This window comes from Lathamus discolor, chromosome Z, assembly GCF_037157495.1.
Source record: "Lathamus discolor isolate bLatDis1 chromosome Z, bLatDis1.hap1, whole genome shotgun sequence".
Classification (NCBI taxonomy): domain Eukaryota; kingdom Metazoa; phylum Chordata; class Aves; order Psittaciformes; family Psittacidae; genus Lathamus; species Lathamus discolor.
The window spans coordinates 23420744-23444896 of record NC_088909.1 but is presented as its reverse complement, the minus strand read 5'-3'; the positions used below and the strand labels follow the sequence as shown (position 1 = coordinate 23444896).

Below are 24153 nucleotides of genomic sequence, written 5' to 3'. Positions count from 1 at the left end.
ACACAGGCACCCTCTGATCCTCCCAAGGCGTCCCTCAGGCCTTCCTAATTCCTGGAAGGATTCACCACCTCCCTCAGGGGTGAAAGGTTGGGATGGAGGCATCGTGCAGGTTTTTTTCCAATCCAAATTTACCCACTGGGAAAGCCCTTTCCCATGTAAAACCCCTGCCTGCCCCCCAGGCAACGCATCTCTCCACAGACCGAGCGTGCAGTGGCCAGGTATACCCGGGATGTGGCGGCCAGGTCCTCTCTGGGGGTGCGTCCCTGCGCCAGCAGGCCCCCGGTATCAGAGTGTGCGGGCGCAGCGAGGAATCCACACCCAGGTTTCTAGGGACCAGGTCTCGCCCCTCCCGGCCCCGCTCCCAGGAGCAGTCCGATCGCGCCACAAGGGGTTTGTCCCCTTCGCCCTTCCGTAGCCCATCCGTTTCCACAGCAACGGGCGCAGCGGTGTTAGCCGCGCGAAGGTTCCGGTGGCTGCCGGGCTGGCTTCAGCCGGGGGCCCCGCTGCCCGCCTTGGGCATGAGGCGAGTACGGGGCCGCTCTCAACCGCCTCCGCGGGGAGAAGGTGAGGAGAGGGCGGTGCGCAGCAGCGTGAGGGTTTGTTGAGGCCTTCCTGGAGCGGCTGCCCGCGGCACGGCCTGGCCGTCAGGTTTTCAAGGTCCGGCCCGCTGCCGGAGGCTGAACATAGGAAGGCTTGAACCTGATAACTCCCGGGTGATTTATAGCGAAATAGTTAACTTGTATAGTTACCAACTGTGTTACCTGTCCTGAGGGTGACTCTGTGTGCTGTTTCTGTGCTCGGTCTTTTCCATAGCTGGGCAGAACGGAGTGTCGCTGCATAGGGCAGCCCACTGGGACCGGGAGATGCTATATTCTGAAGTCTCCTCACGTGTAGGTTTGCTTTTCATCAGTTTTGGTGGATAATCAATGCACCAGCAACAAGAGAAGTCACTGACAGACAAGAGGAACTTTGCTCCTGAAAGGGGATGGCAGTGTTACATGCAGCTCGTTTTCTTCTGGAGAGTCTCTTGGCAGAGACACGGCTGTGGCATGGTTGCAGCTTTAGGGATGGTTTGTGCAGAAGGTGGTTTATGCTTACGTTAGTGTAAACAAAATCCTGTCAAATTGTACCCAAGTTCTTGGCATTAAGTGTTAAAACCACCTAGTGTTACAAACCAGCAGAATATTGCAGCAAAACATGGATTCCAGGCTCAGTGTGGGCCTGGAATGGAGAAATCTTCTTTCTGGGAAGGAGAATTTCTTCAAATAACCTGACTGGGTTTTGTAACAGGTAGATCAAAGTGATGTGCAAGCAAGTTTTGAGCAACCTGGTGAGAAAAATATCACCTGATTAGTAATTATTTCTCATAATTGGTGAACCAGTTGCTGTATAACAATTTAAACTATAGATGCAGGCAGATATTGCTTATTTCTTCAATGGCTGAAGTTAGTGATTACTTTGTTTTCCAGTCTGCTTGTTGATAAGACTGTGCTGATGTGTATAAATTACTTTCTTTTTGTCTTGCATTCAGCTGTAACAGTTATCTTTCTCCTTCCCAGCAGCTGGTGCACTGCTGTGTTTGGGGTTTAGTCCAAGAACAATGCTGGTAACACACCCATGTTTTAGTTGTTGCTCAGTAGCACTTACCCTGATCAAGGACTTTCCAATCTCATGCTCTGCCAGGAAAGAGGGGCATGGGAAGTCAGGAGGAAGCAGAGACAGGAGATCTCACCCAAACTAGCCAACGGGGTGTTCCGTACCATAGCACGTCATGCCCAGTATGTAAACTGGAAGGGACCAATCACTGCTTGGGCTGGGCTGGGTATCAGTCAGTGGGTGGTGAGCACTGTGCATCACTTGTGTTTATTGTTTGGGTTTTTTTGGTTTTTTTTTTTTCCTTTTTACTTTTATATTCTCTCCCCTTGTTATTTCCCTCATCATTATCATTATTATTAGTAGTAGTTTTGTATTATACTTTAGTTATTGGGCTGTTCTTATCTTAACCCGTGGGGTTTATGTTCTTTCTGTTCTCCTCCCTGTCCTGCCTGGGGTGTGAGTGAGCAGCTGCTGATGCTGAGTTACTGGCAGGGTTTAAACCACAACACTTTTGTATTCTTGCCCACTACTTCTCTACCAGTTGATCCCCAAAGACATTTCCAGCCCTTTGGTTAGCAGCGATGCAGGATCATTGGTGTACCAAGATCAGAATAATTCTGCTCTTTCGGTACGTTGGCATGCCTGCTGTCTTCCAGCCATTTGGAAAGAAAAGGAGCTTCCTTTTCTTTCAGCAAGCTTGTGTGCGAATTAATCGGATTAACTGAAGTTGCTTACCCCCGTTAGATGTTAATTTAGTATCCTCTCTAGCTACTGAAGAACAGTAAGTGTGGTGCAGAGGTACTTCATGTCAGCTCAGGCCCAGCAGAGGTTCTTGGTGCTAGTTTTGCAATGCTACCCCCTGACCTGCTGCCTGTATTGTACTCCATAGCATGTGCTGCACCCATGAAGCAGAGCAGCCCAACTCTCTGTTGATAAAAGCTCATCCTGGCTCTGTGGCAAGTGAAAAGCAGCGACTAATAATCCAACACAGACTGAAAAAAAAGGAGAAACCGCTTCTGAGCTTGTAGCTGTTATGCAAACTGGAATCACAAACACCATGAGTTTTCCAGTATATGTTTTTTAACTCATCTTTGCAGTTGAATCTTTTCTCCTGCCAGAAATCCAGACATTGTAGGCAGCTGAATAATCAAGCTGCTTCCTGCATGGATGTCCTGCACACATAACTTTCTGTTCTGTTCCTCTAGCAACAGTATGGTTTATACTTGTGTTGTGGAGTAACTCCTGCTTCTTCTCCCCTTTTAGTCATGAGATTATCCACTTTCTAGCCTTGCCACTTCCTTTGTTGCTGACAAAGGAATCTCTGTTTTCTTGGATGCTGTCTAGAGTAACATTGTGGTTCCAGACTGCGTGCTCCCATGGGGCCACCCGCTCTCACTATCTTCTTCACACCAGCTGGAAGGAAAATGTGGCCTATGTGAGACAGCTGAAAATATTTGTGCTGCTGTCATCCCTAACAGCATTCTGACATGGTCCCCAAACCACAGTATATTGTGCTCTGTCTCCAGACTGCCACCAAAATACCCTCTTTGCTCTTTTTACTCAGTTTAGGTCTAGATCAGTTCAAAGACTGGCAAAACCTGTAGGTTACAATCGATCACAAATCCCCTATGCAGAGGGAAGTCTCTCCTCAGATGTGTTGTCATTTGAGTCTCTCCAGCTTTCTCTCTACTTTGAAGCATCTCTCCAGGACTGGAGCTCAGTCACAGTATTTTTGAATCACATATTTTTTTGTCTTCCGTTTTTGATTTCTGTAGATGAATATCTGCAATAAACCTCCTAATAAGACAGCTCCAGAGAATTTGGGTGAAGGTGTTCCTGAGGTGCAGGTCCAACGTGCTCGGAGGAATGGCTGGAGCTGGCCACTGCACATATTCCAGATTACTGGATGGTTGCTGTGCCTCTTCTTTGCACTGGTTGGCTTTGGAATCCTGGTTCCTCTCCTGCCCCGCCACTGGCTGTCTGCTGGCTATATCGTATCCTTTGGTCAAGAGGAGAACATGGACTGTTATAAACTGTCAGTTGTTAGGTAGCATAGAAAGCGTAGGAGAAAGCAGCTGAGCCACAGTCTTTTTCTGAATTATAACCATAATCTTGATCTTCTGTTTGTAAAAACAGTTATTTTAAGATCCTTTCTGCCCTTAAACCTTAGGTAGGTCACTGACATCCTGCTCTTCTTCATCACTCTTAAGGTTCCTATCTTTGCCTCCAAGGCTCTTCTGGTGTGTGCTTCTACCTATGTGTCTCCTTTGCTTTATATTATTCTTCTACAAGTGTGATGCAGGGTTTGAGGGAATTTCTACTAAGAAAGCCCCTCCTGAAACATCCTTGCTACTGTGGGCAGTCACACCTCCCTGTGCTGACAGCCCAGGAAAGTCTGGAAAGGCAGCTTTGTACGTTTGTGATTATATGGCATGGTTGCTTGTGATGGCTGGCAGTTGATCTTCTCCCTGTCTTCTGTAGAAAATGTGTGAGTGACAGACAAGGTGGTGTAGTGTGAACCTCAGAGGAGAGGTCTGTCTGTCTTGAGCAGCAGTGGCATACATGTCTAACTGCCCTCTAAATGTGTGCAATATCAAAAGATGATACTGTGAAGGCGTCTTATGTGCTGGGTCTCATATACTGCCCAGCAAAGCCTCCCTCAGCTCAGCCCAATGTGTTTTCCACCTCCTCTCTTCAACCCACCTCCCTTAGAGATGTGTGTGCTTGCTGATCCCACAGCTGGGATTGGAGAGGGACTGGAGAAGGGGTGTGCTGTGAGCAACCCCAGTGGTAGTGTCAGTACAGTATGTACTACTGCCTACGTGCAGAGAGGGAATGACCTCAAGGCCAGGCCTTGAGGCTCCTTGTATGGCTCCTTGTGGATTAGAGGCTCCTCATGCATTAGATTGCCTGGGGAGTGGTAGACTGGAGAGTGTAACCTGAGATTTTAATTTAGTGCTTAAATTGTGAGCAAGTGTTTGCTTTTGACATATTCCTGGTGAAAATAAAACTAAATGGTTCAGTGTCACTTAGTGCTTTCTTAGCAGAACCAGATAACGAAAATATGTTAGAGAGAATGGTGGGAAAAGTCCTGAAGAGATGGGATATGTACTTACTTCGTTTATACTCTGATTTATGTATGTCCATGGAGCCTTTGATATGTTTGGGATGCTTTTGCTTACCATCATTTTAGTTAACACCTGTGTGATTTTGGCATTACTATCATTAATTCTCAATGGTCTACTTATCTTACCAAATTCTTGGTATTATCACAGTTGAAACCTTGTGAATTTGTCTACCAAATATCTTCATAACTCAATCTAAAGTCACTCCAATTCAACAGATTAACGTGTCCCAAAGTTTTAGTACCAGTTAATAAAGCGCTAATATCTCTTTTGTGTCTAAGGCAAATCTCTTCCCACTCTGCTACACCAGTCATCAAAGCTCCAGGCTGCTAGACCTCTCAAGGACCTTTTTAACCTTGATCCACTGCTCTATTTCTGTAGGCCTTAGTAAAGCTCAGCTCACCTCTAGTTTGAGGCATCCCTGCCCATAGTAGGGGTTGAAAATAAATGATCTTAAGTTCCTTTCCAGTCCAAACCAGTCTGGGATTCTATGTGCACTTCTGTGTGTAGAACAAATAAACCAGAAGGTAAATTTTTGCACACACGCTCATTTAATTGCAGTATATTGAGAAGCAAACTCTAGATTAGGGTGGTGGTACTCCGGGCCCACAGGGCGGCTGCTCTGTGTGTGTATATTCTTACATATTTGTATATTGTTTCCAAGTATCAGCAGTTATTTTAGGTCTCTGATCCAAAGTGCTGCTCTGACTGGCTGCATTTGGAAATAAAAATACAAACAGGTAGTATTTCAAGGAGCAGTGACAAATCCTGGACCCGGTCTATCTGTAAATTGTGTAGGAGCCTACTTAAGGGGGTGACCCCCTTCCTTGGGATTCTGACTAAGGAAAAAGGATCCGTACTAGTTCCTTGATGAGACTTTTCTCTTTCTTTCTTGGAAGTTTGGTCTCGTGAAGGGGCCTGTGCATGGCCTTAACTGGCTGTTCCTTTCCAAAGAGTCTGTATGGGCTAAAGAAATGTGGATCTATGTCAACAGTCTGCACATGGGGTCAGATTCTGGTAAGTAAAGGTACTTTTTAAAAACTCCTTTACTTTAAAAAGGAGTTTTACTGTAAAACTTTAAAAAGGAAGGGTATTTCTGTGAGGCAAAGTAGTTTGTAATAAAGAGGGTTGTTCCTGCAGATTTGGTTATCTTTTTCTAGTGAATATTTATGACAGTGCAAACATCTCTATAAGTAAAACTCATATTAATGTACTGCAACCAGTTATGTAGTAATTTCTAATTTCAAGCCGTATGTTTCTCACGTATGTGGGCTTTGTGTATCAAGGATAAAAATAGATGCATTAACTCACTCATATAATCCTTAACTGTGTTACCTTCAGTGTCCAGGATTGTGTTTTATCTACCATTTAGTTGTTCATCTTACTGCAGTCTCCGTTGATCCTGCGGATGCAAATGTACGAGCAAAAAACTATCTGGGGCCTCTGGCCACCTTCAATCGTCATCAGCATGCACATGTCATTGAAAACCATCATTGCCATGTCTGTGATGTAAATGTGTAAGTACCTTCTCTTTTCCTTTTTCCTTCTACTACTCTGTCTTTCTCACCATTACACCTCACTGTTAGTCTTTAATGTTAGACTGTAAGACTGAAATTGAGCCCCTGCAGCTCTATAGTGCATGTTAAACTTAATCCTGTGGCAGGTTTTGGTTTGTTGGGAGGCTGCCTGGTGTCAAATGTGTGCCTGGTTCTGTGTTGTATCTAATTGCTCCTGTGTTGTGTTGTGAGGGCTGTACTGGTCTGTGTTATCTGGGTTGGTGTTCGACCTAATGACGTGTAACTTGTGTGTGTGTGTGCTTGTATCTTATATGGGGAGGAAATTCTCAGAAAGCAGACAGTAACATCAAGCTTTGTAGAACAGCAAAAAGGTTTCAAATAAGAAATCAGTGATCTCCAACTTAGAAATCACCCCGTGCATTGAAAGTCAAAATTTGCAGTGTTTGGGATTGTGGTCCAATGATGGCTGATATGCTTGGGTGTTAAAAGTACTCCTGATGTCATAGGTTTTCTCACTATTACCAGGATCATTACTGCTGTATCCCCTTGTATTTATGTCACTGGTAAGTCATGGTCATGAGCTGGTGCTGCCACACTAATGCTACCCCTTCTTTGGCAGGAGTGCCAAGTCAAAGCACTGTGGAACTTGCAACAAGTGTGTGTGTGGCTTTGATCACCACTGCAAATGGCTCAACAACTGTGTGGGAGAGAGGAATTACTGGTAAGAGCCTGGCACTGGGACAGGAGCACAATGCTGCATCAATAATGTCACCCCTCCTCTTCCCAAGATTCTCTTGCATGTCAGTCCTGTCTGGACTCAGCCACACAGAACCAGTTTTCTTTCAGAAATGAATAAAATCGGTCATGAGAAAACTAAATGGAAAATGCAAATGTGATTATGACATTCAAGTCACCAGGGATAAAACTCCTACACTTAGAATTGTTGTAACTGAATATCTACAAGTGAAAACAGAGGATGTAATCTTATTTGGTAACAGGAAAAGCTTATGGGATGCCAACTGAGTTTCCTTCATGCTTCTGAGAGCTGGATTGGGCATAGAACCATGTTGCTATCTCTGAAACAACCTGCATCCAGTTTCCATGCTTTTCCTAAAAGACTTGCCAGTTGGCAGGACTTAACAGCAGTGTATAGGCAGCTCTAATCTGTGCCACATTTAAGATAAAGAATAAGGAGGCTATCACTGGTTATTGTTTCCCAGTTTACTTTCCTGCCCTAAAACCACATGGAAAGCAGAGTTACTATGGCTGGGTGCCACGTTATGCTGCCTTCAGATTTTGTGCAGAGAGGTCTTTGTCATAAATACACGTCTGGTTTGTAACTACGGTTGCTCTAAAGAGTCACAGTTTAGTTTCTCAGGATAATGAATCAGAAGTAAGACTATTAACCAGGATCTATCATAAGTGCAAGAAAGTGTCAGAGCAATTTGGGATAGCTGTCTGTATCCCCCTCCTTATTAGATGCTGGGAGTTTGAAATTATATATGTGATGTTATTGAGGCCACTCAGAGTTCTCACTTTCTTGGCAGGCTCTTTTTGAATAGTGTGCTGTCTGCCATCCTGGGCCTTGGGCTTCTGCTGCTCATCGCTTGCTACGTCTTTGCAGAATTCTTCATTGACCCCATGGTGCTTCGCTCCGACCATCACTTTTATGGTACTAGCAGTTCTTCAAACTGTGAATCAGCCAGCACATCTCAATATGGCATTGGATTCTGTGGGCTCTCCTCCTGAAGAGGAACTCCATTCCTTGTTTCTTCAGTTTTGTATTTAGAATCATGGAATAGTTTAGGTTGGAAAGGACCTTAATATTATCTAGTTCTAACCCCTTGCCACAGGCAGGGACACCTTTCCTTAGACCAGGTTGCTCTAAGCCCCATCCAGCCTGGCCTTGAACACTGCCAGGGATGGGGCAGCCACAGCTTCCTTGGGCACCCTGGTCCAATGCCTCACTACTCTCACAGTAAAGAATTTCTTCCTTATATCTAACCTAAATCTCCTCTGTTTCAGTTCGAACCCATTATCCCTTGTCCTGTCACTACAGTCCCTGATGAAGAGTCCCTCTCTGGCATCCTTGTAGGCCCCCTTCAGATACTGGAAGGCTGCTATGAGGTCTCCATGCAGAACAGCCATGAACTCCAGGCTGAACAGCCTCAGTGTTCTCAGCCTGTCTTCATGTGGGAGGTGCTCCTGATCATCCTCATGGCCTTCTCTGGACTTGCTCCAACAGCTCCATATCCTTATGTTGAGGACACCAGAACTGTATGTGGTACTCCAAGTGAGGTCTCATGAGAGCGGAGTACCTTTGTGAAGATCTTTCCTTACAGAGCTAACTACTCTTCCTAAAGGCCTTGCAGATACAAGATCTCTGAGGCCTCCAGTGCCTAATGGGTCTGCAGCTACTTTTGAGTTAATGATATTTCTAGCTGTAAAGTTTAGTTAGGCGTGTGTAATACCTGGACAATCTATTTTGTTTTACAGCTCTGAAGAACCAAACGGATCGCTGGTTTGTGTTTCTTCCTGCAGCTCCAGTTGAGACTCAGGCACCTGCCATTTTGATCACAACTGGGATTTTTATTCTCCTAAGCCTAATGACCGTGGTCCTGCTAGGTCACCTCCTGATCTTTCACATCTATCTCAGTAGGTATTATGTTCCTGTCATCTGCATTCCAATTTCATTTTCACTTAGCTGCTTCTCATTCTGCATTCACTGTGTGTTCACCCATCTTACAAATATACACATTTTGTGCAAGATTGCCACTGCAAAGGCAGAAAATTTGGGTTTAACATGATCCTTCTGATTTTGTACCAATACCAGGTTGGCTTAGCAGTATTTGTGTAATATAGGGCTTGTGTTGGGCTTCTGAATTCAAGTGTCTGAGCACCTTACCTGGAACTGAAAGCATAGGGGAAAATAGTAGAGAGACCAGGTTGGATGAATGGGTTAATTCCAGCTCCATGCTGGTGATGGCAGATTCAGATTGGCTCCGCATATGGGCTTTTGTGAGTCTCTTCACTGTGCTCCACAGCACTTCTGTTGTGTGAGAGAGCGGGTTTATCCATTAACCTAGAGAAATGTGAATAGTTGATCTAAATTCCTAATAGAAAGTCTGACTTTCATGTTAAGTCCCCTTTATGGAAGTTGTACCATACTCACAGAAAAGAGTCATGGAATTCAGAGGAATAGTTTTTCAGAAAGGCTCCTCATTATATCTCCTAGTTGTTGCTCTGTCAAGAAGGAATATTTATGTTTGTTTATCTACACAGGAACGTCAAACCCGTTTTTTTTCAGCCATTGTCTAAAATGAAGCCAAAGCTATTTGGCTGCCTGATTTAAGTCAAAATGAGAAAAGATCTTACACTTGCAGTAGTCAGTGGTGCCAAAACCAGGGAAGAAGAGAAATGAGGACAGCCATTACAGAGCATCCTTGGCTGGATTTTGGGCTGTCAGTTAACAGCGATGATGATGCCAACACAAACTAGGTCAGCACAAACCAGTGCAGCTCCAGAAGCGTGGTGTTTGATGGGTGAGTGTTCATCAGCTGGCATTAACAATACCCTCAATGAGTTCATTTTCCATCGTTTTTCTTTTAGAGCCAATTTCAGCTTAACTTAAATTTGGTCAAGCTGCAATTTTGCTTTCTTGGTGGAATTGGAAGTTTACTTTGCTGGGTTAATAGCAATGCCTGGAGATTTCAACCGCTGATCTAGCACTGTAGAAAAACTAAAAGCATAATGAAGCTGGGGCCACTCCAGGAAGGTTTTTTTTTGAATGGAAAAGAAAGGATTATTCAGTTTCATACCAAGCGGCATTTATCCTGTCTTCATGTACAATTTCCACAAGAGGGTGCTCCCTCCTTGGAATAAAGACATTCCAATGTCAGAAATATGCTTGTGTTACATTGGTTGTACTCAGGGTTTGGGGAATATTTTTGTTGCTCTTGTCTTGCCCCCCCCCCCCCCCCTTTTTTTTTTCAGAATAAATTTTAAACCAAATTAACTTTCATTTCTGACTCAATTTTAAATCTTTGACTTACATGGAAACAGAATTTAATTGTTGTTTATGTTTGTTGACATTTTATGACACTAAAACCTGCTACCCTATTGAAATAGGTTCCAGCTGTGCAGAAGTACAGTGTGTAAGTCCTTGCTTAAAAGGGGAGATGTTACCCTACTGAAGCCTATATTGTGTGTAACATATGAGTGTATGCATTACACTTACAATAAGAATTCAGGGAGATAGACAAAGTATGTCTGGTTCACTCCTGTAGTTTCAGTGGTCTCATCTGAATGCTTTAACATAGACAGTGTTGGAATGAACCATGTAACCTCTTTCAGGACTTCAAATACAGTTTACAAATTAAAGTGTAATTACTGTTCATGAGTATTTCTTCATAAACCTTGAAAAAAAAAATACAGAAAAAACCCAGCACCCCTGTGAGTGCTAATGGCTTTTATCTTCACATAAAAACCTGGCTTAAGTTAGGTATGACTATGAACATTTTAGAACCTGGTTCTGTTACAAGCACAGTGAATTTTTCAAAGTTTCCGTCCTGATTTTAATTACTCACTGCTGTCACTCAAAAGGAAGGAAGTTATTCTCGAAATAGTAGGTCCATTTATTCAAAATCACCAGTCTTAACTGTGACTCAGTTCTAGAGGCATTCAGTGAAGAAAGGCACTTCAGAAGTTTGGAGGGAAGATATTTTTTTGTCTTCAGTATTGAGAGACCAATAGTAAGCAGAATACAAATTAAAAAATAACAGGGAATATAGGAAAGAAAGGGATATGGGGCTCTTCACAGGCCATGTTTTAAGCTAAAAGAGGGGAGATTCAGGCTGGACGTGAGGAAGAAATTTTGAACAACGACAGTGGTGAGACACTGGCCCAGGTTGCCTAGAGAGGTTGTGGATGCTCCGTCCCTGGAGGCAGTGAAGACCAGGCTGGATGTGGTTTTGGGCAACCTGGTTTAGTGGAAAATGTCCCTGCTTATTGCAGAGGATTGGACTACATGAGCTTCGACGATCCCCCCCAGCCCAAACTGTTTTAAGATTCTGTGATTATTGCACAGGATGTGCTGCAGTGTTATCTGGACAGACAAATACAGTCTTTTTAACCAATTAGCTTGATTAAAATATTATAAAAGTTACACTGTTAAATATTCAGAAACCAGTGAACCCTGAATTAAAAATGGTTTATAGCCCTTTGCTTATGAAGCAATATTCTTAAACTTACCATGTCTCGGCAGTGTGCACTTGCAGCCCAGAGCCCCCTGTGTGCTGGGCTGCATCCCCGGATGAGGAGGGGATTCAGCCCTTTTACTGTCCTCTGGGGGAGGACCCCCCTCTGCAGTCCTGTGTCCAGCTCTGGGGCACATACACAAGAGGGATGTGGAGCTGTTGGAGTGAGTTCAGAGGAGGCCACAGAGATGCTGTGAGGGCTGGAGCAGCTCTGCTCTGGAGCCAGGCTGAGAGATCTCGGCTGGTTCAGCCCAGAGAAGAGAAGGCTCCTTAAGGGGAGACCTTAGAGCAGCTCCAGTGCTTAAAGGGGCTACAAGAAACCTGGAGAGGGGCTTTGCGCAAGGACTTGCAGGGACAGGAAAAGGGGGAATGGCTTTAACCTGACAGAGGGCAGATTGAGATGAGATCTTAGGAAGAAGTTCTTTCCCGTGAGGGTGGTGAGGCCCTGGCACAGGTTGCCCAGAGAAGCTGTGGCTGCCCCATCCTTTGCAGCATTATCTCATTTCCCTATGAACTAGTCCTGTGTTTAGGGCATGGTTTTGAGAGGTCAGATATTACTGATACAAGTGTCTTTGTGCAGAGAAAGTATTGTAGCCTGGCTGTTCCACATCGTAGGCATCTGCTGTAACTGCTATGCTTCTGTAAAAAGGAAGAATGACTTCCAGGCTGTGCACTAAATATCTTCAGCATCCATTTCTGTGTTTTGTGCTCTAAAAATAGTTACCATAACAGGGTCATTGCAGGAGGGATGTCTTGAGTTTTGGATCCTTGTAACATTTTGGGTCTTGTGAGGAAACCAAGCTGCTCAGAAATGTCATATGCTTTGGGTCATTCATGGAAGCAGGTTTGGGAGGGTGGATCTGAAGAACCCATAAACTCAGGCACATATAAACTCTTGATACATGTATTTGGCATGTGGCAACCTGCGCGTTTTATGCTCGCTGTTTTGGACATCAAGAGTCTCAATCTCCTCTACAGGACATGCTAATCTGCTGAATTTCTTTTCTCCATTTAGCATCACATACCTTCTAACTGCTCAGTGAGCTTTCTGGACAATACAGATTTTACCCTTACTGGGTTATGGATAACGGATTTCCTCTGAAACGAGCTGAACAAATTGCTACAGTATAGGAGGCTGTGCTATGTCTATGAGACGTCAGAAGGATAGTAGGACTGTGAGAAAGTGTTGTGATGATGACAGTAAAAGATGTATAGTGCAAAGGTACTTCTGGCTTATAGTATCAGTCATTTCATGTTTATAGTTACTATTTGATTGTATAATTTTTCAGACTGTTGGTATAAGTGTCATCAGGGAGTGGCCTTTCCTGTGCTGACAGCTCTTTCTTTCCTCCCAGTGCGGAACAAACTGACTACGTATGAGTACATCCTGCAGCACCGTTTCCGGCAAGATGTGGAAGAGGTAGAAAATCAACAGGAGTCTGGTTCCTACCAGATGAGATCCAGTCAGGTACTTGTTGTAGTTTCAGTCCATTTCTCAAAACCAGCCTCACTTGTCCACAGTGTAAAGTTTGCTTCACTTTTGTAAGCTCCAAACTTCAGAGGCAGTTGCTAGAGATGAGACTTTAGAGGTCCTGTTGTGGAGTTGGGTAGGATATGAGAAAGTGTAAGGCCTGTAACTCGGTGAATGCTTTAGGCATAAGCAAGTACTGCTCTCAAAGGAATCAATCCTACCCACTCTCTTCCTCCACGACTTGTTTTGGGCCCTGTACTATCTGTTCTCTTCTGCCAGCACAGCTGTTCGGTGCAGTCGTGCAGTGAACAGGGTGGGGGAACTCATCTGGGTAAGAATAAACTTTATATAAAAGATGAGCTTGTGTTTAGCTGGCCCAGCTCCCTTCCACTCTGTTCACCAAGCAGTCACAAAAATGCCTGTGTCAGCACAAACGAGGATGACTGAAAAGTGGGAAGAGTCCTGGCCCTGGAAAGGACAGCACCATCTGTTTGGGTGGCAGTGCATATCTTGCTGGCTTTTGTGGACGGAATCACAGGTCATCACTGAAAGTGAGACAGGCTCCAAGCCTGGAGAAAGAGAGGCTAATCGTCAAGCAGATAATAGTACCAATGGCTTAACCACTTTGAAAAGGAAAAGGACACCAGTTGTGGTCAGAAATGAGCCATATACCTGCTCTTCTTTGATTTGAGTCTACACAGTGGTAAGGGTCCTTGTGACTACCCTGCTGTTGATCTGTAGTCCTGTTAAGAACTCTACAAGCTCTTTAATATTCTTACACTGTAAGAATACCACTAGGAGCTGTGAGGTTAAGTGTAATTTGTTTTGCTGCAAGGGAGCTTTATCTCTGGAGTTACTCAAAATGTGACAGGATAGATTCTATACTGTCTTTAACATAGGGCTGGACTAGAAACTTCCAGAAATTCTTCCTAGTCTAAATTATTCTGCAATTCTGCAAAACTTTTAGTTTTATTATGCAAGTAAGCTACCAGTTTTATAGAGCCAATTTATATTTAATAAGAAATTTATTAAATCCAAGCTTGACCCAAGTATTCTGTGTAGAGATAGTGGGATCTCTCTGAACTCATTCGTAGTTTTCCCTATCAAATCAAAGGGGAAAGTGATCTAATTCCCTTTCATGTAATATGGAGACCCCAGATTTTCATATATATCTTTTTTACTGTCTTGGAGAAAGTGAACTGTCAATTTAAACATAACAACAAAATGTTGTGTTTCCATAAGAACAAAAATATTTGGCATTTTATCTCACAGATTTTTGCTCATTATGAAAATTAAAACAGTAGTAAAGCATTAACTGTAATGATTTCCAAGTTACTGAATTTTGATTGATAAGGAAATTATATTTGAAAAGGGGCGGACTCTGTGTGCACCTCTGGGATGTAGTAATTCAGTGATGTTCTCCTGTCTGTGCTGATGCTTATCCAGATGTGTTTGAATATGGTTAACTTGAAGCAGCAAGCCTGGAAGAAGCAGGGTAAAAAGTTGTTCTGTATTTCAGGACTACAGTTAGTACCTAGGGGAACAAGAAAGACTGGATGATGCCCAGTAACATTGTGAAGAAAAATGTTAACCCACCAGATTTTCCCTGTTTCTTACATAGCAACCCGAGATAAACACAACCAAATAGATTGGAGTAGGAGTACACCAAGTGACTTGCCTTTTGTAAGCTATGTTGACTGCAGCCTTTTTTAGCTTGAACACAGACATGCTTTGTAATTCATCCGAGATGTTGCAAGCATAAAATAGAAATTATCCTCTTCCCACTTTTGTCTTGGCTGTTCATTCATTTTAGGGAGTAAGCAGAAATATGCATGTCCCCTTTAATCCTTGGGTTTGAGCTTTATTCAAGCTTGGGTGTTGCTTTTGGCTTCAGTTTTCCGTTTCTCTGTTTGTGTTTAAATCTTCAGCTGTGTTCAGATTAAAGTATTCTTGTTCAGGTTAAAGGATTCTTATTTGCTTGTAGAATCCTTCTCAGAATACTCACAAAGTAAAAGCCCTAGATTTGTACACTTAAGGGATACAAGTGTCACAAAGAATGCAAAAGAGTCGGACATATACAGCTTTTGCCTCTACTACTGTACCCAAAGCAGTAAGTGCAAGTAACATGTTTTTCTGTAGGCAGTTGCATAGCAGTCTAAAGAAATAGAAACTAAACCAAAACAATGCTTTAATGCATAGCTGCATTCATGCCAGGCAGCTGGCTTTCACAGTGATTTCTTTTCACATTCCTAAAGCTTTGAACTTGCTTTGGGCACTGCTTCAGGTTCGTGAGGTTTGATTTTAAATAATACACATGGATTTTACTCAGCTTTCCCCACATTGTCAATATGGTTTCTGTCTTCCAATGTGTGGTTAAGATGGACCTTGTTTTCACCCTCAGCCTCAACACTTGCAACAGACTTTCTCTGTTTTTCTTTATCTGGGTCAAGAACCATTTTTTCCTGATCAGTTCTGCTTCCCCTCCAGCCAGATAACGCTTGCTGCCCCTGAAGTGCTTGGTAAGAGCAACTGCAGCAGGCAAGGGGACTGAATTCATCCTGAAGCTGTAAGCATGAAACTTGGGGTGGACCAGCTGTAATTCAGCCTCTAGAGGAGGTCTGAGTGTGACCAGGATTTGCAAGGTGTCAATGAACTTGGGGGTCTGTCAACTGAGCAGTCTGTTTTCAGCAAGGCTAAGAGCCAAATCCTAACAACCCAACTGCAAAAGGTGGTTTCATCTTCCTGTTGCAGCTGAAGGATGCTGGCTGTCCTGTTAAGGACTGAGGGAGCAGAGGGAACTCTGTGCTGCAGCTGTAGGTTTTGTCTCCTTGAGGGAACATTATATTTTCTACTGATCAAGTTTTCTTCCATTTGCTTCTCCTAGTCAGCTCTAATGGTTTACTGTCTTTCATGCGGCTGCTTTGGTTATACATAATTAATGGAAGGCTGAAAGGAACAAAATGGATTTAAAAAGCTCTTTCATTCCCTGCTTGGAAAGAAGTTGTTCATGTTATTCTCAAGATGAATAATTTATTAATCTCCTTTGAAATGCCAGTCCTGCAGGCCTGTTTGTATGCTGTGGACATCGAGTCATAGAATCATAAAATCCCAGACTGGTTTGGGAGGGAAGGGACCTTAAAGCTCATCCAGTTCCAACCCCCTGCTATAGGCAGGGACACCTTCCTCTAGACCAGGTTGCTTCAAGTTTCGCCCAGCCTGGCCTTGAACACTGCCAGGGATGAGGCAGCCACAGCTTCTCTGCGCAGCCTGTGCCAGGGCCTCAGCACCCTCACAGGGAAGAACTTCTTCCCAAGATCTCATCTCAGTGTCCCCTCTGTCAGGTTGAAGCCATTCCCCCTTGTCCTGTCCCTGCAGGTCCTTGTCCAGTTATTAACCTGAACTTGCATAAACCCTACTTTAATAGACCCAAGTAGCATAATTCTCAAATCAGAAAGTTCTATTGTTTGGGACTGCTAAACCAAATCCCTTAAAATTTTATGTTACCACAGCTGCAAATTCTTCTCCACATCTTTTGTTTTCTTTACAAGACCAAATAAAGTCAGAGCATGATGCAAAATGCAACAACTCTGAAGTCTTTCCATTTTGGCAACTCTCTTATCTAACAATTACAAGAGTACTGAGACTCCAGACATTGATGCCAAGATGTTAAAAAGTAACTAGTCATTTTGGAAATCTCTCTTCTGGCATATAGAGCAGTCTGGCCAGAGCTCACCAAACCCATGTGCTGCTTGGCGCTGGCTGGTTGTGGATGCTGAGGAGTGCGGGGGCTGTAGTCCCCAGCACCTTCTCCCAGCGCTTGACTGTCTTCTGGCTTCTAGAGCATAGAGCTCTGAACAGCTTTATATTTTCTGGTTTGTCACACATGCTTTTCTTGTTTCTTCTCAAATCCATGTAACACTTGGCGCCTGCAGCATTCTGTGCCAGTGAGGGTGACAGCTTATTTCCATGCTCAAAACCAATCTTTCTTCTGTTTCTTTTGAAACTGCTACCTGATTTTTCCCATTTGACTTCTTGTCTGACACTAAATGTGCAGCTCCATGAATTCTTTTCTGGTTCAGAGATCATTGCTTTCTATGTAAAATTTACACTTTATATCTAGCAGTGTTGTTCTGTGTGTACCATTGTATCACCCCGTAATTCAATACTGCAAAAATCTTCTGCAGCTTTTTGTGGTTGGCTTTTGCTTTTGTGGCCTTACAGAAGGGAGTGTCATCACCAGACTCCATCTCCTGTTGATTGTTTATGGATCTGTTGAAGTGCAGAGGCCCCGGTTCTCTCAGGAACCCATTTGTGGGACATCCAACTTTGACTTAATTTTCTCAAGTTTGCTGATAAGGCTGTCCAGACAAATAGGTCCTCTTAAGCTCGTTTAAGCTTTTTTGGAAACTAATGCCTATCACATTTCAAATCCCTCCATCTTTACCACCTAGAATTTGTCTTAAAATAGATGTGTGTCTTTATAGTCACTGCACACTACAATGTTTAAGAGGATTAAGGAAGATTAACAATGTCTAAGTATTCGAGTTTAATTGCTAATTATTCGAGTTTAAGAGCATCTGAAAAGTAGTGTTGAGGTTCTTCTGAGAGTGGTTCATCCTTTTTGACACCAGGGCTTCATACCCTGCGTCACTTAGTACTCTGACCATTTTAACTGTGTCCTTTTGAGGCAGAACTGGATCTCTTTCCTGTAATGGAGACACTTGCGTTTCTGAGGCTTATTCATAGCATAAGCTATGCTGCTATGACTGGCTTAGAAGGGAAGGGACTTTGAAGCTCATCCAGTTCCAACACCCTGCCATGAGCAGGGACACCTTCCACTAGACCAGGTTGCTTCAAGCCCAGTCTGACCTGGCCTTGAACACTGCCAGGGATGGGGCAGCCACAGCTTCTCTGGGCAACCTGTGCCAGGGCTTCAGCACCCTCACAGGGAAGAACTTCTGCCTAAGATCTCATCTCAATCTCTCCTTTGTCAGGTTAAAGCCATTCCCCCTTGCCCTGTCCCTACAGGCCCTTGTGAAGTCCCTTTCCTTCGCTGCATCTTCTTATACATTTATGAAAGTATACAATTTTAAAGTTCATGATGTTGTTACTTTGAATTCAGGCAAATGAGCAATGTATCACACTTTTTAAAATCCAGCAGTTACTAGCCATACATGATTCACACAAACCCCAGAAAATACTTGTTTTTTTCCTGTGTGTTGCATGCTTTCATTTTCCTCACCTCCATTTTGAATTGAAAAGAAGTTTTTTGCATTCACTGCTTAGCTTCTATGACTGAACTGTATAACTTAAAGCCTCTTAAGTGATTTTTTGAATCTGGTCCCAGGAAATGATTAAGCTGGTCTCCATAAGTGTGATTTAGTTTTGAGCCTCATGAAATACTGGCTGGACTAAAGGAATGAATCAGGGACCTCTAATTGTCTCACTGTTGGTTCTCCATCTTCTTAAGCAGCATATTCCTGCTGTGCTAGCTGTAAGAACAGAATATGTCTGGCATGCAGCTGAGGAAGGAGGAAGACGTATCTGTAGTGAAAATCCCTCTTCTCCGCTTGGTGTCCATATTGTTCTGAAAATACGACCTCTTTTTTTTTTTGTCTTTCTTTTAGGAAGCAGACATTTTTTCAGGTAACCCTGGTTATACGGATCCTGGTATTCAAGTAGGGAAATTCTCAACAGTAACTTCAGGAACAGGGTAAGTAAAGTTATAGATAAGAATCCAGCAGTATGGATGGTGAATGGGAATTTGTTATCAAAGTCATTAATGGACCCTAAGACAAAAGTACTTAGGAGGCTAGAGAACACCAGTGTTCTAATGAAGGCATAGTGAAATATTTGAGGCTCAGGAGGGTACACACCTGCAGGAGTACTTGCCTGCCCTCCCCTGGGAAAATATCCTTCCTATAACACTTTTTAAAGCTGTTTTATATTGAAATTTCTTTAAAGCTGTCTGATTTGTCCTATAATTCCTATATTGAGCTCATTATAGTTACGCGATTTCAGGTTGTTGAGAGATGAATCAAAATAGCAAAGCCTATAACATAGGCATGCACTCCTGAGAAAACAGCGTCCTTGCCTCTTACTTAATCCTTCCCTATGAACTCATGTTCCTGGGGAAAGGAGAGGAAACCCTTCTTATTTTGAACAGTTGTGCAAGGAAAGTTACCCTGCAGTTTTGCTGGGAATGCTGTGCAAGACAGGGGGTGCTTTGGTCAGGCTGATGTGTAAGTGTAAGCAAAGTGGGCATCAGTCATGTCTAAAGGAATCCTCTTGTATATCTGCTGTGTGTTTTAGCTTTTCAAAGCTCTATGCCTACGGAGATGAAGCTGACCCTGAGCAGAGTTCCTCACCTGACCTCCACTTTGCAGTCCCTTCTCAGGTAAGCAGGAGACTTGCTGAGTGCCATAACCTCTGCTGCTGACACTTCACCATGGTTGCACCCATCCTCTGATGCAAAGTGGGGCTACCTTGTTTGTACATATGCTCTTCCCGTCCTCAGCATGTACCTGTGCCCTGCATCACTGCATCCAAGTGATGCTCTCCAGTCTCAGCTCACACATGTGATCAGATATATTCTGCAGTTCCGTCATAAGTTCACAGCTCAGCTGTAAAAGTAATACAATGTCTTGCTGCTCCAGTGCAGTGACTTTGATGTAATAAGCTGTGCACGTTTCTGTAGAGCAAAATCCATTGGTTTGTATGTTCAAATATGAGTGTTAAAGCACCTGACCAGGGAAGGATGGGGTGTATGTAGATACAAAGTGTATGAATCAGCTGTCCAAAGTCAAGTTTTCTGTGCCCATGATATTCATGTATCTACATCCAGATGCTCTCTTCCCTTGCTCAGATGGCAGGTGGTGATGATCTCCCCCTTTCCTCCAAGCTTATTAATCAAAGTCTTATCATCTAGATGATAAGAATTCTGTTTTCAACTATAGTTGTATTCTGGGTAAAAGCTATCTCTCTCAGGATGTCCTGTTGGTCCCCTCTTCTACTTTAGCTCCAAAGATGCATCTGTCCAAAAATGTGTTGTACATCCTCTAGCTATATGAGGCAACAGCTTAAAAGTACATGCACACAGAGAATCACTGTATGCAGATAATGTGTGTGTGTGTTCATTAAATACCTGTTCTCCATCATTGCTTTATAGTAACTCAGTCTTAAACTATAAAATACTCTTGGTCTTTCGTCATACCTAATGCTCATTATTAAAAATAGGAGGAATTAAAAAGAGGTAGCAATTATAAACCCTGTCTCATTAGTTTGGGCTGACAAAATGACTTTCATTCTCTTGGGCTACTTGCTTTCACAGCGACAGAAAGAAAGAAGAAAGTGGACACATGAAGCTTCTTCCTCAGCAGTGGTCAGCATATCTAAAACACACGCTAGTCCTTGGCCCTCTTTCTCAGATCCCCGGTCAGGTGAGATGCACCAGTCATCTTCTGTGCTTCTGGACTGGATTTCTTGTTGCTGGCACAGAGAAACGATGTGTGTCATGAAAACCCAGCACTGGCAGGAGGTTACCTTGCCTAAGAAGGGAAAATGAGTCCTTCTGAGTGCTTGTCGATACTCTAAAATTATCAGACTTGGGTACACTGCTGAGTGAGTGTAAATTTTGTACATTTTCATATCTAATTTTTCATAAATATATGTATGATTGTCTTTGATGTTAGTGGATCAGTTGTGTCAGAGTTCTTGGCCTCGTTGATGTCTTTGTGGGGCCGAGGGATCTTCCTCTCTCTCTCTCTCCTTAAGCTTTTTTCTCTCTTTCTTACCATCTGCAGAGTTCCCAACCATGCCTGCTGCCACCACATCTCCCCATGGCCTTCACCTCTTAATGCCGTCTTTTCCTCTGCAAGCTGCTGTGCCCCCCAGCAGCAGTAGCCTCATCCAGGCAGCAGGACCCCCACCTGACTATCACTTGGAGTCTGCTGAGTCCATGGATGAGATTCCTGTGGTTCAGACTCGCCTTGGGAGCATGGCCCTTCATAGGCCTCCTAGAAATAACTCAAGCAACTCTCAACACCATCCCTTGTCCACAGATGATCCCAGAGGTGACAGGAAGAAGAAGCTGTCTTCTGCTCATAAGGTAAAAAGGAAAAGCTGCCAGCAAGACAGACACATGGAACAAAACCTGGAACTTCTTGCTAAGGCTCCTGCTGTGTTTGTAAGTAAGAGCAGTGGAGAGCTTCATGTCTCTCAGCCCCAGCTCAGTGAGAGCACCACAGTCACACCACAGAAAAGGCACCAACCAGCAGCACATGTGGGCAGACATGATCCGTGCTTTAAGGACATAAGGACAAACACCACAGTGGCCTAGTGACCAGCTTTCTAAAGCCATAGCTTTTGGGGATAAGGCAAGAGGTTCTCTTTCTATTTGTATGTTGCTGATAAAGATCTTGACTCCAGTGTCTTTTTCCTTGGAGGCAGCAGCGTCGCTTTACCTGATGCTGTCCATCTTCCAGCAGGACTAGCTGAGAGGCAGTAGAAAGCCTGCTGCGTCATTGTTGCTGGCTGCTGCCTCTTCCTAAGCCAGGAGTGCCCTAAGACCAGTTCCAATCCCCTTGTCAAGGGAGAACAGTCCCACCTTGATAGGGATATGCCCATGGCTGCCACTGGTAAAGGACGGCAGCTTTAGTACTCTGCAGAGGGCTAAGGGACTCATCCCTGCACTGTGTGCTTGCCATCAGGCTGCAGTGAGACATTTCTCATGCTGGAACAAAGGGAAGAGGCAACAATTTGGCAAACTTGAGGCAGGCAGGTTGTTAGAGAGAGCTCAGTTGCTTCCCAGAGGAAAGAGCTGTATCTCCTGGCCCTCTGCACACTCATACTGCAGTAACTACCTGGGAGAGTGTCTATGGAAGAACTAAGCTGCATCTCTGCTCTTCCCTGCACCCTGAAAACTAAATTTCCCATCTGCCTACACGCTATCAATCTTTGGACCATGTGCAGGGGCTTCAGCAAGTGGTCAGGGAGCAACTTCAGGACTGTCCTGTCCATATACCACTTTCCACTGTGCACCCTTAAGCCAAGTCCCCCACCAGCATAGACTCTGTCAGATCAAGTTTGACCTATTCCACCTTCTCAGCAGCTGGGGCTTCCCCACAGTACAGGTTTCTCATCAGAAGCTCTGGGATACAACAGGTCCTGAAACCTTTCAATTTCTTGGGCTGCCAGATCTGTTGTGAGTTAAGTTTAGTTAGCTGATTTCCTTTAACTGAATTCTTTTGACTGGGTGGTTTTGCTTAGTAGCATATCATAGATTGAGGAACTTTCTGAAGCTTTAGGCTACCACAACTGGTGCTTAGCTGTGTAAGAGACCAGTACAAATCGGAAGATAAAGGAGTTGCATCAATACCAAGGGGCAGCAACCAGAGAAATGAGAAGGAATTTATAGCCCACCTCGAGACAATGAAAGAAACCCCTCAATGGTGGACAAGGAGACCCCAGACCAAAATTCACCACTGGATCCAGAGATGCATGCAGGGCACATGAAAAGTGTGTGGTGGTCGGTGCATAGACTGTAAGGGTATGAAACCCAGGAATTGCTTTGAGCTGGGTCCCTCTCCGGAAGCACCCAGCTTGAGCTGTTCCTATTCCTGTACCACTCAATTATCAAATTATTTTTCTAAGAAACTGACATCTGAGACTCTGCTGTGGGGAACTCAGGACAAGGAATTTTCTTTAACAGATCCACATTAGTCCACAGCCAAGCCTGGAGTGCAGAAAAATCCCAGTGCAGACACTGGGGCACGTAGCCAGTGCCCTGAGTCACAGCAGCCGGTGCTGGCAGTGAGGAGCCGGAGCTGTCTGGGCTGCCACGCTACAGTGCCTCGGCATTCCCTGCCCTCCTGGCTTCTCCAGGCTGCATGTCCCATTCCAAGCTCCTGGCTGAGCACTGAGGCCAGAGCTGCCAGCAGGTCCAGATCTGCCTAGCAGCCAGCTAATCTCAGAGCCTGGGATAGCAGCTACGCACACATCCTAATGACATGGATGTGCTCCAGTGATTTGTCACTTGACAGCCATGGCACCGGCACAGCCCCTGTCTCCCTGGTCTGGCAGGATGCACTGTTTCTGGAGAGGCCACTGCTGCTGCACTGTGCTGGGCTGTGTGTGAACAGATAGGTGCACCAGTAGAGGAGGGGGAGCCTTTATCACCCTACCAAATCATAGAAACCTACCAAATCATGAGTTGGAAGGGACCTTAAATCTCATCCAGTTCCAAACCCCTTCTGTGGGCAGGGACACCTTCCACTAGACCAGGTTGCTCTAAGCTCCTTCCAACCTGGCCTTGAACACTGCCAGGGATGTGGCAGCCACAGCTTCTCTGGGCAACCTGTGCCAGGGCCTCAGCACCTCCTACAGGGAAGAGCTTCTTTGTGACATCTCAATCTCCCCTTTGTCAGGTTAAAGCCATTAAATGTTTTGATTAAACCACGACACATGGAAACCACACCCAACCCTTTTTCCACACTATGGCAGGTGCAGGTAAGGCAGACTGGGGTGCCATGTGAATGGAGCTAAGCTGTTTGTCCACTTGCCTAGCTCACGCTGCTGAGTATTCATCAGAAATGGTTCAGAGCAGGATGGGATATCTGGGGACAAATGCCCCCTTGGCATAGCCAGCATGGGACAGGGAGGCTGGACTCCCAGCCTTCGTGTTGCCCATCACCCCAGTGCTCACGCTGGCTTCTGTGCTGCTCAGAGGTCTGTGCAAAGTCCACTCCCCCTGGAGCTTTACGCCCAGACAGTTTTGCTTCTGGAGAGCCTACTTCAGCAGGGAGATGCAGGAAGGCATCTGCTCTATGTTGAAAGCTTCATTCCATTCCAGGAGTGCCCCTGAGTGCCGGCAACTGGCCCGGCTCCATCAGGAAGCATCCCAGCAGTGTCACCTGGCCCACACCATGCTGTGGTGCTCATGCAGTGGGCATTTCAAGTAGTGCTTGCCTTCAAGGAGAAGGTAGTGCTGCAGCTGCTCCTGGAAACCCCTGATCCTTGCAGAGCTGAAGTTGGAGTAGGTGAGTCCTCCCTTTGCTGAAGGTTTTTTGGGGTAAGTGTGGTTCAGAGACAGGCTGAGCACTCCCTGGAACAGTCCTTGGGGAATTCTGGCAAGGCAGCAGAGGTATGATCACTGGCCCCAGGCTTCTTTAAATGTCTGTTTTAGTATCCTT

General features: G+C 44.5%; 1 protein-coding gene across 4 annotated transcripts; it reads left to right on the top strand.

The window, feature by feature from the left end:
- The first annotated feature begins 433 nt into the window (after nt 1-433).
- Nucleotides 434-24153, top strand: ZDHHC1 (zinc finger DHHC-type containing 1). Of its 4 annotated transcripts, none has more exons than XM_065662769.1 (11): nt 434-564; nt 5621-5738; nt 6112-6238; nt 6858-6959; nt 7786-7910; nt 8735-8893; nt 12849-12961; nt 18592-18677; nt 19277-19361; nt 20295-20403; nt 20767-24153. In XM_065662769.1, the coding sequence occupies exons 2-11, from the start codon at nt 5696-5698 to the stop codon at nt 21300-21302; spliced, it is 1485 nt and encodes a 494-aa protein (XP_065518841.1). In that variant the 5' UTR covers nt 434-564; nt 5621-5695; the 3' UTR covers nt 21303-24153. The 4 variants fall into 4 exon arrangements, with proteins under 4 accessions (XP_065518841.1, XP_065518840.1, XP_065518839.1 ...); XM_065662768.1 differs by having other exon boundaries at nt 6094-6238; XM_065662767.1 differs by lacking the exon at nt 5621-5738 and adding an exon at nt 3372-3590 and having other exon boundaries at nt 6063-6238; nt 8780-8893.

Coding starts and splice junctions, on each gene's coding strand:
- ZDHHC1 (XM_065662766.1), top strand. CDS start 3,372: ATGAATATCTGCAATAAACCTCCTAATAAGACAGCTCCAGAGAATTTG. Junction 6,960..7,785: donor GTGGGAGAGAGGAATTACTG/GTAAGAGCCTGG, acceptor CTTTCTTGGCAG/GCTCTTTTTGAATAGTGTGC. Junction 19,362..20,294: donor ACTTTGCAGTCCCTTCTCAG/GTAAGCAGGAGA, acceptor TTGCTTTCACAG/CGACAGAAAGAAAGAAGAAA.